The 13,549-nt window shown below is 42.7% G+C and overlaps 1 protein-coding gene across 4 annotated transcripts in view; it reads left to right on the top strand.

The window, feature by feature from the left end:
- AKT1 (AKT serine/threonine kinase 1) overlaps positions 1-1,165 on the top strand; it is a 109,870-nt gene extending 108,705 nt beyond the window's left edge. For all 4 annotated transcript variants that reach the window (XR_005774938.1, XM_040412784.1, XM_040412783.1 and 1 more), the window contains one exon: positions 896-1,165. Coding sequence is in view for 3 of the 4 variants with exons in the window: in XM_040412784.1 (XP_040268718.1) it covers positions 896-975 (80 nt within the window). In the remaining variant the exon portion in view is untranslated. The remainder of the gene's footprint in view (positions 1-895) is intronic.
- The last annotated feature ends 12,384 nt before the right edge of the window (positions 1,166-13,549 follow it).

Below are 13,549 nucleotides of genomic sequence, written 5' to 3'. Positions count from 1 at the left end.
GTCCCTGCAAGACCTGGAATCTACTAAACTACACTGACCGCATGTAATTCAGTAGATTCCAGGTCTCGCAGGGACACACTGCATTATAAAGCAGTATCTCGCACTGTGTCAGGCCTAGCTTTTCTTAATTAAAATAAATACTGTACAGAATTAAATGAGCCCTTTATTGCTACAATTGGGTGTAGTGTTGTAGCAGAATTTTTACTTTTATTCTTATGCATGAAGTGCTCTGAGCACAGAGGGACTAGCCTAGCCCCTCGGAGCAGCACTTCACCCCCTCCTCATGCCCTCACTGTTCAGATGCCTGACCCAGAACTCTCTCGTACCTCCATCAGTGTGTTCAGTTGGCACATGTGTAATTGGTCTCCTTAAGGGTTGCCCTACTCTGAAGCCTGCACTGCGCAAGTGCCGATGATGACATCAGGCTCCGTGCCAGCGCATGCACAGGAATTCGGGGCCAAGCATCTAAACAGTGAGGATGCCTGGCCCTGTCAATCGGGGCAGGAGAAGGAGTGGTGACGGGGGAGAGGAAGTGGTCAAATGGGGCTCCTAGCGCCTAATTTGCATAAGAATAAAATAGTTTTACTGTAACACTACAGCCCATCGCAGCAAGAGGGCGTCACCCTGTAATTCACCATGATCAACCCTACCAGGCGGTATGCCTGGTTTAACAGGGTTGATCATGGTGACAGATTTAAATGGTGAATAAAAATAAAATTTACAATTTTTAAGTTATGGTAAGCATTGACACATGTAATTGTGTGCTTTTATTGTTTTGTAAGATAAAAAAAAAACTAAATTTGTAAAAGTTACTACATTTTCAAGATTTTTTTTTTTTCTCTAACTTTCACCTTTAGCTGAATTTATTGAGTATTGTTTCTTATGTCTTTTGCAGATGAGAATCTGGAATTTGTTGACAATGAAAGAAGGCCGCACTTTCCCCAGTTTTCGTATTCTGCAAGTGGAAACGCTTAGATGTCTCACTTTTTTTTATTTTTTTTCCTTTTTTTATTTTCTTTCATTACAAAACACACAGACTTCATTTTTTTTGGGGCACTAAGTTCATCAGACTTTGTACAGGACTTTCTATAGCCAATGAATTACAAACTATGTTTGTATGACCACAAAAGAAGTTTGACGAATGTCCGGGGGAGGAGGAGGAGGAGGAGGAGGAGGAGGAGGAAAAAAAAAAAAAAGTCTGTATGTAAAAAAAAAAAAAAAAAAAAAAAAGTTCTCATTTCACATTTGCAAAGAAAAAAAAAAAATCCATCCATTATTATTTTTTTTCTATGTATGTATTATTTTTCTATACATACATTCATATACTTCATGTTGGACAATGCCACGTGGCCGACGTTTTGAGAATGCGCTCAAAAAGGAACAAAAAAAAGGAAGAAAGAGCATATCATAAGAAAAAAAAAAAATACAAAAAAAATAAAGTTACTCTTCTCACTTCCCTGGTCACACTGTACCATCAACAATGGTTTATTTATTTCATAGGTTTTAAATATTGGAAAAAAAAAAGCGTGGGCAATTGGATTGTAGTTAGAAAGGTTATAGAAGGTATAGCAAATAGTGCAATAATACAAAAAAAGTGAAACGTGTTTTGAGTATTTTTTTTTTAAAATTGAAAACTGCGAAGGGTCATTTTAAACAAGAGACCAACAACCGGACCAGCATTATAGCCTCAGTGAGGTCAATCATCAAACAAGAGTTCTTATCTTGCTGTAGAATGACAATACATATCGGATTAATTGGTTTTAGAAAAGTTGAATATGTAAAAAAAATAAAAAATTCTATAGTTTTTATTATTTTAGCATGCTTGATTTAACAAAAAAAAAGGGGGTTTGCTTGCAAAACTGCTTCTAGATCTAGCAGATGTAATTGTGAATGACTCACGCGTAACTCTAGCCAGTATTTTCAAGCAAAGGCGAAAAAGAACACAAAACTATACTATATATGGTATATAATATATATATATTAAAAAAAACAAAAACTTTTAAAACCTAAACCACTCACACTGCGATTTCGATAGAGATGTAATACACGAGGTGAGGTAGTGCTGAATCAAATAAAACAAGGGGCCCTCATTTACCAAAAAGGTCAGGCCTTGTTGCCCATAGCAACTAATCCCTATTCACTGGTTGCTATGGGTGATGAAACCAGTTTTTGTTTTTTTGATAAATGGGGCTTTTTTTTTTTTTTTTTAGAATAATGCAATTTTTTTTTTTCCTTTTTTAGCTTTGAGGCAACACTACATTTAGACCAATGAATAGTGGTATGCACTTTTCTCGTACATGAATTCTTAGATTTTTAATGACATTTTATGTAAGTAATTAAAACCGGATTTTTTTATTTTTTGTAAAAAAAATGTCCAGAAAAGATGTAAAATGTTTAGAATAAGAACTTTTAGTATGAAAATATTTCAGCTCTAGGTAAATAAATTTTACATCATTTTTTGGGGGTAATTTTATTTTTTAAATGCTATTTTTTTGGGCACTAGCATTTCACGACAAACCTAGCACTTATCTGCCTGCTATTTTCTTGGAGGAGCATGGCGACATCTGCAAATTCTACCTTGTTCTTAATCTAGAACTTTGTACCATATGTTATTCCTTAGCTTTTATTTAGTTCTACACGATTTTTTTTTTTGTCGGCCATACGGCATAATGGAATAGCAATTATAGCACTCTTAAAGGGAAACCCATAAGCAGCCAAGACTTCCCTTAGATGATGTCCTATCAAACGTCAAAAAGTGGGCCCACTGGCATCATTGTTTTTTTCCAGAATCAAAACTTATCCTCTATTTGTAGCAAAGGAGATAAGTGCTCGATTGGTGGGACCCCCCATCATCACAAGGCTCCCTTGTCTGCCATTTGAATGGAGCGGCAGTCGAACAAGGGACTGATGAAGATAGTCGAGCACTGTATTCAGCTGCTTCAGTCAGTCCCATGGACATACCACTGCTACGTTCAAATGTGGGGAAAATAACAAGAATCCCATTCTCGAGATCTTAGCACTGAGATGCCCAGCAACACTTATGCTGAGCACCGTATAAGTTTTGATTCTAGGACATCCCCTTTAAGGGTTTTCTAAGACTTTAGCTATCCTCTGGATAGGTCAACAGTATCTGATCGGGGTCTGACACCCAGGATCCCTGCTAATCAACTGTTTGTCTTGAGCGCCACAGTCTTCTGGCAGCTTTCACGCTCATCAGTCACATGGCCTAGGCGTGGCTCAGCCCCCTTCAAGTTCCCGAGTGTCGGACCGCCACTGATCAGATAGGTCAGGCATGGCCAACCTGCGGCCCTCCAGCTGTTGTAAAACTACAACTCCCATCATGCCCTGCTGTAGGCTGATAGCTGTAGGCAGTCTGGGCATGCTGGGGGTTGTAGTTTTGCAACAGCTGGAGAGCCTCAAGTTGGCCATCCCTGAGATAGGTCATCAGTTGAAAAGTCTCTGAAAACCCTTTTAAAGCCTCATGCAGACGTCCGTGAGATACCGGCCTGGCATTGCAGGAGCGCGCGGCGTCATAGCAACCAATGACGCCGAGCGCTCCTGCAATGTCAGTACGGTATATCACGGACAGTGTTCAAGGGACGTCTGCATGAGGCTCAAGCCTCTTTCACACGACCGTTTTTTTTTTTCACGTGTACGGACAGTTTTTTGCAGTCCGTATACGGAACCATTCATTTCAATGGTTCCGCAAAAAAAAACTGAATATACTCCGTATGCATTCCGTTTCCGTTCCGTTGAAAGATAGAACATGTCCTATTATTGCCCGCAAATCACGTTCCGTGGCTCTATTCAAATCAATGGGTCCGCAAAAAAAACTGAAGACATACAGAAATGCATCCGTATGTCTTCCGTATCCGTTCCGGTTTTTGCGGAACCATCTATTGAAAACTTTATGCCCAGCCCAATTTTTTCTATGTAATTACTGTATATGCCATACGGAAAAAACGAAACGGAAACACAATGGAAACAAAAAACTGAACAATGGATCCATTTAAAACGGACCGCAAAACACTGAAAAAGCTATAAGGTCGTGTGAAAGAGGCCTTAAGAAACAGCGATTCCCGTTTCAGACAGTAGAAAAGTCATGTGACTCCTCTTTGCTTGGCCGATAGGCTGGTAGTCCCGGGGAGGAGCATATTGTTGAGCTATTTTCCAGCCTTCTCCACCAGTACTTTGAAGGGCTACATATTGGGTGTAACTGCCCACTGGCTCAGCACTTTTTCACAGCTAATTTTTATTTTTTATTTTTTTTAATCCTGGGCATTTTTGTTGCTCATTCCTTCTTGGTAGCTCCAGAGATGAGCGCAAATGAAAATGCAAAATCCTAACTCTGTTTAGGATGGTTTCAGTCACCCCACCACAGAAGATGTGAGGTTCTGCTCACATAATATTAGGTGGAGTTCATTTAAGTTGTGTCAAAGGAGAAAATTTTAAAAAAATGTCTTCGTAGATTTATCTAGATAAAGGAAGAACAATAAAAAATATAAAAAAAAGGCACATGTCTGCCAAAATAAAATATTGATTTCTCTACGTGATCAATCATGAAGGAGTCCTTCAGACTCCCTAATTGCAGTTTTCACTAGTCCCGTTCTGCCAAGCTTTGGGCTCAATGTTTGGGAAGTTGCTAACAAGAGCCACTGAAGCCAGCAGGTGACCCCGCCAGATGACCGCACTCCTGTGGACCTCTGGGTGGTCACTCACTATAAAAGTACTGATACCTGGATATCAGCAGAATATGGTTGTTGGTCCCTTAGCAGTGCTGTTTGGATTGTTAGGCAAGTTCTTTTTATTTTGTATGTGTAGGTATAAATGAGGGCCATGTTTGGGGTTTTTTAAAGAATATTGTCCTTCACAGCACATTTCTGTATACCATATCAATGAGCCTAAGACTTTAAGTCAAAATGAAGATAGGAAATTCCAGTCCATAGAGAGACTGCTATGATTTGGTAATTGCTTAACTGCTGTCATTTATTTTATTTTTTTGTATCCCTTTACTCAAAAAATTCTGACTGATCATTTTTGTTCTTTCTGACATGTATGTATTAATGTAGTTCCCTAAGTTCAAGGCCTGTAGGAAAAATGAGTGATGCTCAACCTGCGGCCCTCCAGGTGTTGCTAAACTACAACTCCCAGCATGCCCTAATAGCTGTAGGCTGTCTAGGCATACTGGGAGTTGTAGTTTTGCAACAGATGGAGGGCTGCAGGTTGGGCATCGGTAGGGTAAAGCTAAGCTAGACAAACAGTTGTCCTTAGCACGGTTAAAGAAGTATCATGGCCGCTAGACTAAGAGTCACAGAGCGTTTTCAATTTGGGTCAGTAGAACCACAAAGGGGGATCTCCGAAAACGGCAACAATAACCTGATCACTTTTCCCCCTACCAGTATAGTTCATAGTCAAAATTGCGAGTAATCTGGAGGCTGCCATTTAGGTTGTAGTCTGACATGACACCAAAAGGCCCATTTTGGGTAATTGCCAATATAGACTTCATGATATTCCCCATCAAATAAATATGCACCTTCTACGAGTGACTTCTTTCCTGGGAAGGGGGTAGGTTCAGATCTAAAGTCTTAGGAAATGAGTTTCGCAAAGGTTTTAACCTACCTGCTTCTCGACATGTCGGTTGTATGGGTCCCCCAGGGGGTCAATGCTAGGCCTCCAAGGAGATAATTGCTCACGCTGGGCTTTTAATTAGCAGCACAGTGTATGAGCATAGCTTTGGTGGACATTGTCATTTGCTTGAGTAGGGGAATATCTAGCTGGGAAAACACTGGTCTAGATCATGGCACCCAGCGGCACGTGTTGTCACTGCTGCACAGATTTTCTGATCCTGTCTAGTTTCTTTAGGGGGGGGGATGATTATCGGTATAAATCAGGCAGTGTAAAGATGCCGCTGATCACCCAATGAATGATCAAAAGCTGCTGACCTCAAAAATCATTGTTTCCAGGCAGCAGATTGTCCTGTGTGAACTGGGACCTTCTGCCCAGAAACAAGGAATCTCTATGGGGAGGTGATTGCTGCAGGCAAATGCAGCTCTCACCGTCTGAGGAGCAGGCAATTATCGTGGCACCAGCAGATCATTCCAGATAATTTCCTGCTCAGTCAGCCCGTGTAGAGGGGCCTTTGGACTAGGTGGTCTAAAGATGCACCAGATTTATTAGTGCTGTAGCATGCATATACGCTGACACTTATCTATCCCTGCACCACATCTAAGCTCCATGCACACGACGATATCAGTTTTGCAGACCCATTGACTTCAGTGGGTCAACGGACAAGTATAGGGCATGTTCTCGCTCTTTTTGGGGAACGGACATGGATCAGCCATGTGCTGTCTGCAAAATGCAACCATGGACCCACTGAAAACAATGGGTCTGCAAATAAAATGCAAACGGCACACTAACCACATCTGTATTTTGCAGATCTGCGGACTGCAAAATAGATACAGTCGTGTACATGGGCCCTGATCCCCCGTGATGAGCGTGGTGCAGGTCTAGGCGGCCTGTCTAAGTGGACGCCATCTACAGGATTAGTAAATCTGGGCCATTTTTTCATAGTTAGGCAAGGTCCCTGCTCAAAGGAGGCACAACAGTTAAAGGGGTCATCTCACTTCAGCAAATGGCATTTATCATGTAGAGAAAGTTACTACAAGGCAGTTACTAATGTATTGTGATTGTCCATACTGCCTTCTTTGCTGGCTGGTTCATCATTCCAGCCAGGGGTGACAGACACTGTTGCAGCGCAGATACAAGGTGTCCAGGACAGTAGCTGCTGCTGCGCATGTGTGCCCATGAGCGCTCCCCGTGGTCCTGGCCACCAGAGAGGCCGGTGCTTTATCCTATATAGTGTGCAAGCACGACCACCAGTGCTAGAAACGACCAGCATATAACGGGATGGAAAAATGAATCAAGCCGGCAAAGGAGGCAATATGGACAATCACAATACATTAGTAAGTGCCTTGTATTACCGTTCTCTACATGGTAAATGCTATATGCTGAAGTGAGAGAACCCTTTAAACCTGCTCCATTGTATAATGAAATTTACCTCCTTTACTGACTCTTATTATCCACAGGGGGTAGAACATGACCCCAATATGTAGTAGTTATGAGAAATCTGGCAGGAAAAAGCCATGAGATCTTCCTATTACAGGCGCCAAGTAACTAATATGTTGCAGGGGGTAGGAGATTGCCCTAACCAGAGCAAAAACCTGATTAAGCCTCCGTCATTAGATCAGTCTAAGGACCCATCTATACTGAGGTTTTTTTTTTTTGTAGGCTGAATTTGGTCAAAATGCCCTGCAATGAATACACGCCAAATTCTGCCTGCAAAAAAACTGCCTTATGGCTCATGCACACGAACGTATTTTCTTTCCGCTTCCCTTCTTGTTTTTTTTCTCTTCAATGGGTCCGCAAAAACAACAGCAGGTACCCAGTGTGCATTCTGTTTCCGTTCCACAAAAAAGTAGTGCATGTCCTATTATTGTCCGCAAAACATCCGTATTTTGCGGATCCATACTGTAGAAATGCTATGCCCAGCCTATATCGCTCATGCGTTTGGTGATTAATAAGTTACTGTTTCCGATCCGCAAACAACGGATCGCATACGGATATGATTTGTGGACAAACGGAACGGAAGAGGACTTAAATCAGAGAAAAAAATAAATAAATCAGATACGGAACGGATCCGTTAAAAACGGACCGCAAAACAACTTTCGTGTGCATGAGCCCTTACAGAAAGCCGGACAGCGCAATGAAGCAGCAGCACACCTGTGCGTAAATTTGTCTTAATGGGACAAACCCTTTAAAAGGGAAAAAAAAAAAAAAAAATACTTTTGTTCCAAAAACAGTAACACATTTTGTCCATGGGCTCTGGTATTACAGCTCAGCCCCATTCACTTGATTGGCACTGCGCTGCAATACCTGACACGGCCTGTGGACAAGAGGGGTGCCATATCTGAGGGAAAAAGACCCTAAGAGCAGGCATTGCCGTGTATCCTACATTCACATCTTAAGGTCTCATGCACACGACCGTATGTATTTTGCAGTCCGCAAAAAAAAAAAAAAAACGGATGACGTCCGTGTGCATTCAGTATTTTGTAGAACGGAACAGCGGGCCCCTAATAGAACAGTACTATTCTTGTCCGTAATGCGGACAATAATAGGACATATTTTTCGCGAAACAGAATGCACACTGAGTAACTTCTTTTTTGTCGACCCCCTTGAAATGAATGGTTCCGCATACTGTCTGCAAAAAGAAAAACTAACGGACAGGGAAAGAAAATACATTCGTGTGCATGAGCCCTTAGGCTACATTCACACAAACGTATTTAGTTTCCTTGTCCGTTCTGTGTTTTTGGTTTTTTTGCCGATTGGATGAGGACCCATTCATTTGAATGGGTCCGCCAAAAAAGCGGACAGCCCACCGTGTCCTGTCCGCTTCCGTATGTTTGTTCCGTAGCCCCGCAAAATATATAGCGCATGTCTTATTCTTGTCCGTTTTACAGACGAGGATAGGCATTGTTACAATGGATCCGCAAAAAAAAAAGTCAAAAGGACGTCAGTGTTTTTTGCGGATACGGTCATGTGAATGTAGCCCAAGTAAAAGGGCTGACTCTTCTAGCTGTAAAATATGTGAAGACTGTCGCTTTAAGGTGTCAGAGCACAAAAACCAATTGTACCAAAATCTGACGATTGACCGATGTACGAACATAAGGTGAACATTTTTCTTTATTAATAGTATTATTATTATTCCAAGTGTCACATTCCCCCATTTTGTATTGTTATTTTTATAGAAAAAGAAAAAAAAATCCTTAACCTGTCTTTTGCACATGAATGTACCTGGTTATAGATTGCTTTATCAGATTATTATTATTTTTTTTGTCATTTTACTGTATGATCATGTAATGCACTTGGCATTTTTTTGTAGCGGGTGTTTATTTAACTGGGGGGGGGGGGAAGGAAAATAGTTCCCCGACTACAATAAAAGGAAGCCTCATCAGTTTGCAAAAACCCTGTCATTATTTCTTATGTTTTCAGCAGTAGCATTTTTACTTATGATGCAGTTTTCCCTCTTAACGCATAAAAATAAATAAAAATACTGCTTTACCCAAAGTCTCCTGTCTCTCTCTAAAACGCTTGTTTTGGTCTGCAGCGTCTTGGAATGAACTCTTAAAGGGGTGTTGGCCCATTTCACACGTTGGTGGCATATGCCAGCAGTGTCTGATGAGGTGGTGGCGCCAGCACCTCTCTCGAGAATGGAGCCCGCAAAAAAGGAGGAAAGCGGACCTCATACACACAGTCCGCAAAATATGGATGACCATTGTAGTGCATCTGTTTTTTTGGGGGATGCAATGACTAATGGGGCCATGGTCCGCATTTTGTGGACATATGATGTGGAAAGCACACGGATGATCCGTGTGCTTTCTGCATCCGTATTTCCGTTCTGCAGAAGTATAGAACGTAGCCTATACTTGGCTGCGAACCCCGGACCCAAACAAAGGGAATGAAACATGGACATCAGTGTTTTGCGGTCTATATATTTGGCAGATGATTGCCTGAAAACACTTACTGTACATGCTGCTAATATAGGGATAATCAAAAAACATACTTATGTGTCAGCAACAATATAGGTCAAGCTCCAGAATAGACTTGCCCCAGTAGTAGCGAGATCTTTAGGTCTTGGCATTGGTGGTGCGGTGGCTGCCTCCATGATGGAAAGTCTGGTGCCGGTCCGGGAACCCTAGTACAGTACCAGCAAAGTGTATCCGATTACGCAAATCTCATATATACACTTTGCGGAAATTGACCTGCCGCATGGATCTCCAAATCTGCAGGATGTCAATTATGTTTGTCCTTTTAGCTGCAGATTTCACCCTTTTTTAAATGAAGGGTGAGATCTTCTGTAAAGCCACAGTTAAGCTGCAATTAGGGAGAGAGCGCCTTAGTCGGCGGGAGGAGACTCATAGGCCATGCATGCTCCTCTGGAATTCTGGGAAGAAAGGGCAGCAAATGAGCTCTTAACAAGCTCTGCCTCTAATGCCACCAGAAGTCTCCTCACACTAATTAAGGCGCTCTCTCCCCAAATCCTGACAGGCCTCTCAGCTATTATTCTGCTCTGCACTGATGAGGGGGCTATCACCCCGAAACAGCTGTCTGCAGATGAGATACTGGCTTATTTAATATCAGAGTCATGTCTCAAGGCTTATTTAAAGAGCTGAACATTGACTTATACCAGGGATACTCAACCTGCGGCCCTCCAGCTGTTGTAAAACTACAACTCCCACCATGCCCTGCTGTAGGTTGTCTGGTCATGCTGGGAGTTGTAGTTTTGCAACAGCTGGAGGACTGCAAGTTGAGCATCCCTGACTTGTAGGATAGCTGCCTTACATCTGGTGGCATTAGAGGCAGAGCTTGTTAAGAGCTCATTTGCAACTGCAATTTAAAAATTGCAGATATGTTGCAGAAACGCATCCACACTGAAATTCGGGAAGATCTTATGTGCGTTCAGCCGCACCTGTGTGCAGGTGGTCTAAGGCTGCATTACAGCAAACAGAGTTGCGGGATTTGGTCAGGTTTAATGGAGTCCTCAATGCTAAAACATACAGGCAGATACTTCTCCATGATGCTATACCATCAGGGAGGCGACAGATTGGCTCCAAGATTATTCTGCAGCAGAACTAGCCCCCCCCCCCCTCCCTCAACATTCAGCCAATTTTATTAAGAACTATCTTCATAAAAAACAAGTCCTGGAAGCGATGGCCTAACAGAGCCCTGATCTCAACATCATCCATCATGTAATCTGGGATTACATGAAGAGACAGAAGGATTGGAGTAAAAATACATTCCCAGAAGATCTCTGGTTAGTTCTCAGACGTTTGGAACAACCTCCTGCTGGGTTCCTTAAAAAAATAAAATAAAAAACTGTGTGCAAGAGCACCTAGAAGAACTGATGCTGTTGTGAAGGGAAAGGGCTTCACACCAAATACTTGATTGTATTAAAGATTTCTCTTTTCTTCATTCGCTTTGCATTTTGTAAAAGGGAGTCTGTCACCTACTTTGAGACGGCTCAGATCACGATTTAGCACAGCTGCCCAACGTAAAAATAGTACCTGTATTGTGTCTCACTTTTTTTTATAACAATATGGAAATATTAGGGCCTGCAAGTGCCCAGGCCTCTCTGATGTGCCCAGATAACCGCTCCCCTTTGATTCCTTTAGCCCACCACCCTCCTCCTGCCCGAGCACTGCTCTGCCCATTATGGGCAGAGGCACTGATGTTAAGAATGCGGTGACTGTGACTACCACTCCTATGCCAGAGGTAGCCAAGCACCGTACTCTGCAGTCCATAAAGTGGTGATCATAGGGAATGTGAGGGTCCCGTTCATGGCTTCTGAGGAAAGGGGATAAGTTGTCATTTTAGGCCCCCTCCTCCATGTTTAATTCTGATTAGAGAATATAACTGCTGATACAGACATCGATAAAGGATACATCTGATCCGAGCACGACATATGGATCATTCATTGTAATCAGAGCTCTTACAGATCCTCCTCCTGTAGAACGGCGCCCTGCTCTAGTTTTACAAGGGACGTGACAAATTTGGGAGCCTCATTTACAGACGTGAAGGATGCGGGGACATCTGAGTGGCATAATTGGAAACCATCCTACTTGGTAGTAAGATGGATAAGTATGCCATTAGATACTAAACATAAACGCGATGTCTAACCTCACCCTTGTATGGTGGCGCTTTTTATGGAAGGTGGGTGACGGGATTTGGTATTAAAGGCTGTAACGCCAAATGAAAGCGAAATTTACCAAGCGGCCAGATGTTCTGAACAGTTAAGATAAAAGCCGTTAACAGAAGTAAGCAAAGTTCATTAAGTTTTATTATGATAATTGTTGTTTTGGTTCTAAAGCGAATGGTGGGATTGCCGCTGAGCGCAACTGCTGTTTGTATTCATATTTGTTTAGGGCGACGGCATAAACTTTTATCAATTAAACTCTGAGGCACTACGACTGCTGCGGGGGGGAGAAGAACGTGGCCCCTTGTATTCTCCATCATAATAAGCGGGCCGCATACCACTGTCGGAACCCTGCCGAGCGAGGCAATTATGGTTATTGAGGCCGTCTGAATCGTTTCTTTGGCGATAAATAAAAAGGCCATTGTGTGGGATCCATGGTGGCCTGATTAGTTTGGTTTCACCCCAAGCAGCTGTATGCAGATAAACACTGAAACCAACGTCATATGTACAGTACACACAAGAGGCTTCACCAATGTGCACGGGGGGGGGGACCAAATAATAATAAATGGTCACTGCTCTGAAAGGGAACTAGCTGGTGCAAAGGACATGCAGATCAGTTACCAACAGAATCCCAAACTTTGCGCCAGTTTTGGTAACTCTTCCCCACCGGCGTTGCCCTCTTCTGTCAAAATCTCAACCTGGTCACATCCAGATATGTCTGCCCATACAACTTTCCTAGAGGTCCACCTAGTTCCACTGTCATATAGCAGCTCTGCATGTACTATTGCATTAGGAAGCAAGTTGACAACCCTGGTTATACCAATACTGGTCACTGTAACCCAACTTTTCCAGAGAGATGAGCCGTACGCAGACAGCTTTCAATGTGAAAGTGAGGGGCCTTCCAATCCCATTGACCAGCACAATGAAAATGGCACACTGCTGCTTCTGTTCCTCGGTTGATTCATTTTTCCATGGCGTTATACACTGCTCGTTTCCAGCGGCGTATCTGCACTGCGATGGGAGCCGAGATGTCGGTACTTTTTCCTATGGTGTGCAAGCGTGACCACCCCTGCTGGAATGCAGGGTGGTCATAACCATAGATACAAACAGTATAATGTGATGGAAAAATGAATCCAGCCAGCCAAGGGGGCAATATGGACAATCACGATACATTAGTAAGTGCCTTGTATTTACTTTGCATGATAAATGACATTTGCTGAAAAGATTCTGTAAAACTTTATACATGTAAATTCCTGCTCATTCTGGGCTGTGAAGTCCAGGAGGCGGTCCTATCAGTGATTGACAGGTCTCTCTGTATACACAGTCATAGAGGGAAGATTGCCGATCACTGATAGGACTGCAGCTCTCTCTGTATACACAGTCATAGAGGGAAGATTGCCGATCACTGATAGGACCGCCTCCTGGACTTCAAAACCCTGAATGAGCAGGAATATAAATGAATACATTAAAAGTTTTACTGAATCTTTTCCCATAAACTATATATCAATCTGCTCCGCTCCTCCTGCTGTATAAAATGCTTTCTGTAGCTTACATTGAATCATGGCGACAGGTTCCCTTTAAAGAAGACCTTTCACCAGAATAAAGTATGTAAACTGACTATACAGACGTGTAGAGCGGCGCCCAGGGATCCCCCTGCACTTATTATCCCCGGGCGCCGCTCCGTTCGCCTGGTATAGCCATGGTTAGGCTCCACCCAGGGGAACCTGCCGGCGTGTCTTTCTCCTATGCTGTAGCGCTGGGCAATCACAGCGCTCAGCTCATAGCCAGGCTGTAACGGAC

Source organism: Bufo bufo, chromosome 11 (assembly GCF_905171765.1).
Source record: "Bufo bufo chromosome 11, aBufBuf1.1, whole genome shotgun sequence".
In the NCBI taxonomy this organism is placed as follows: Eukaryota; Metazoa; Chordata; class Amphibia; order Anura; family Bufonidae; genus Bufo; species Bufo bufo.
The sequence above is the reverse complement of the archived record's forward strand: the minus strand, read 5'-3'. Positions and strand labels throughout refer to the sequence as shown.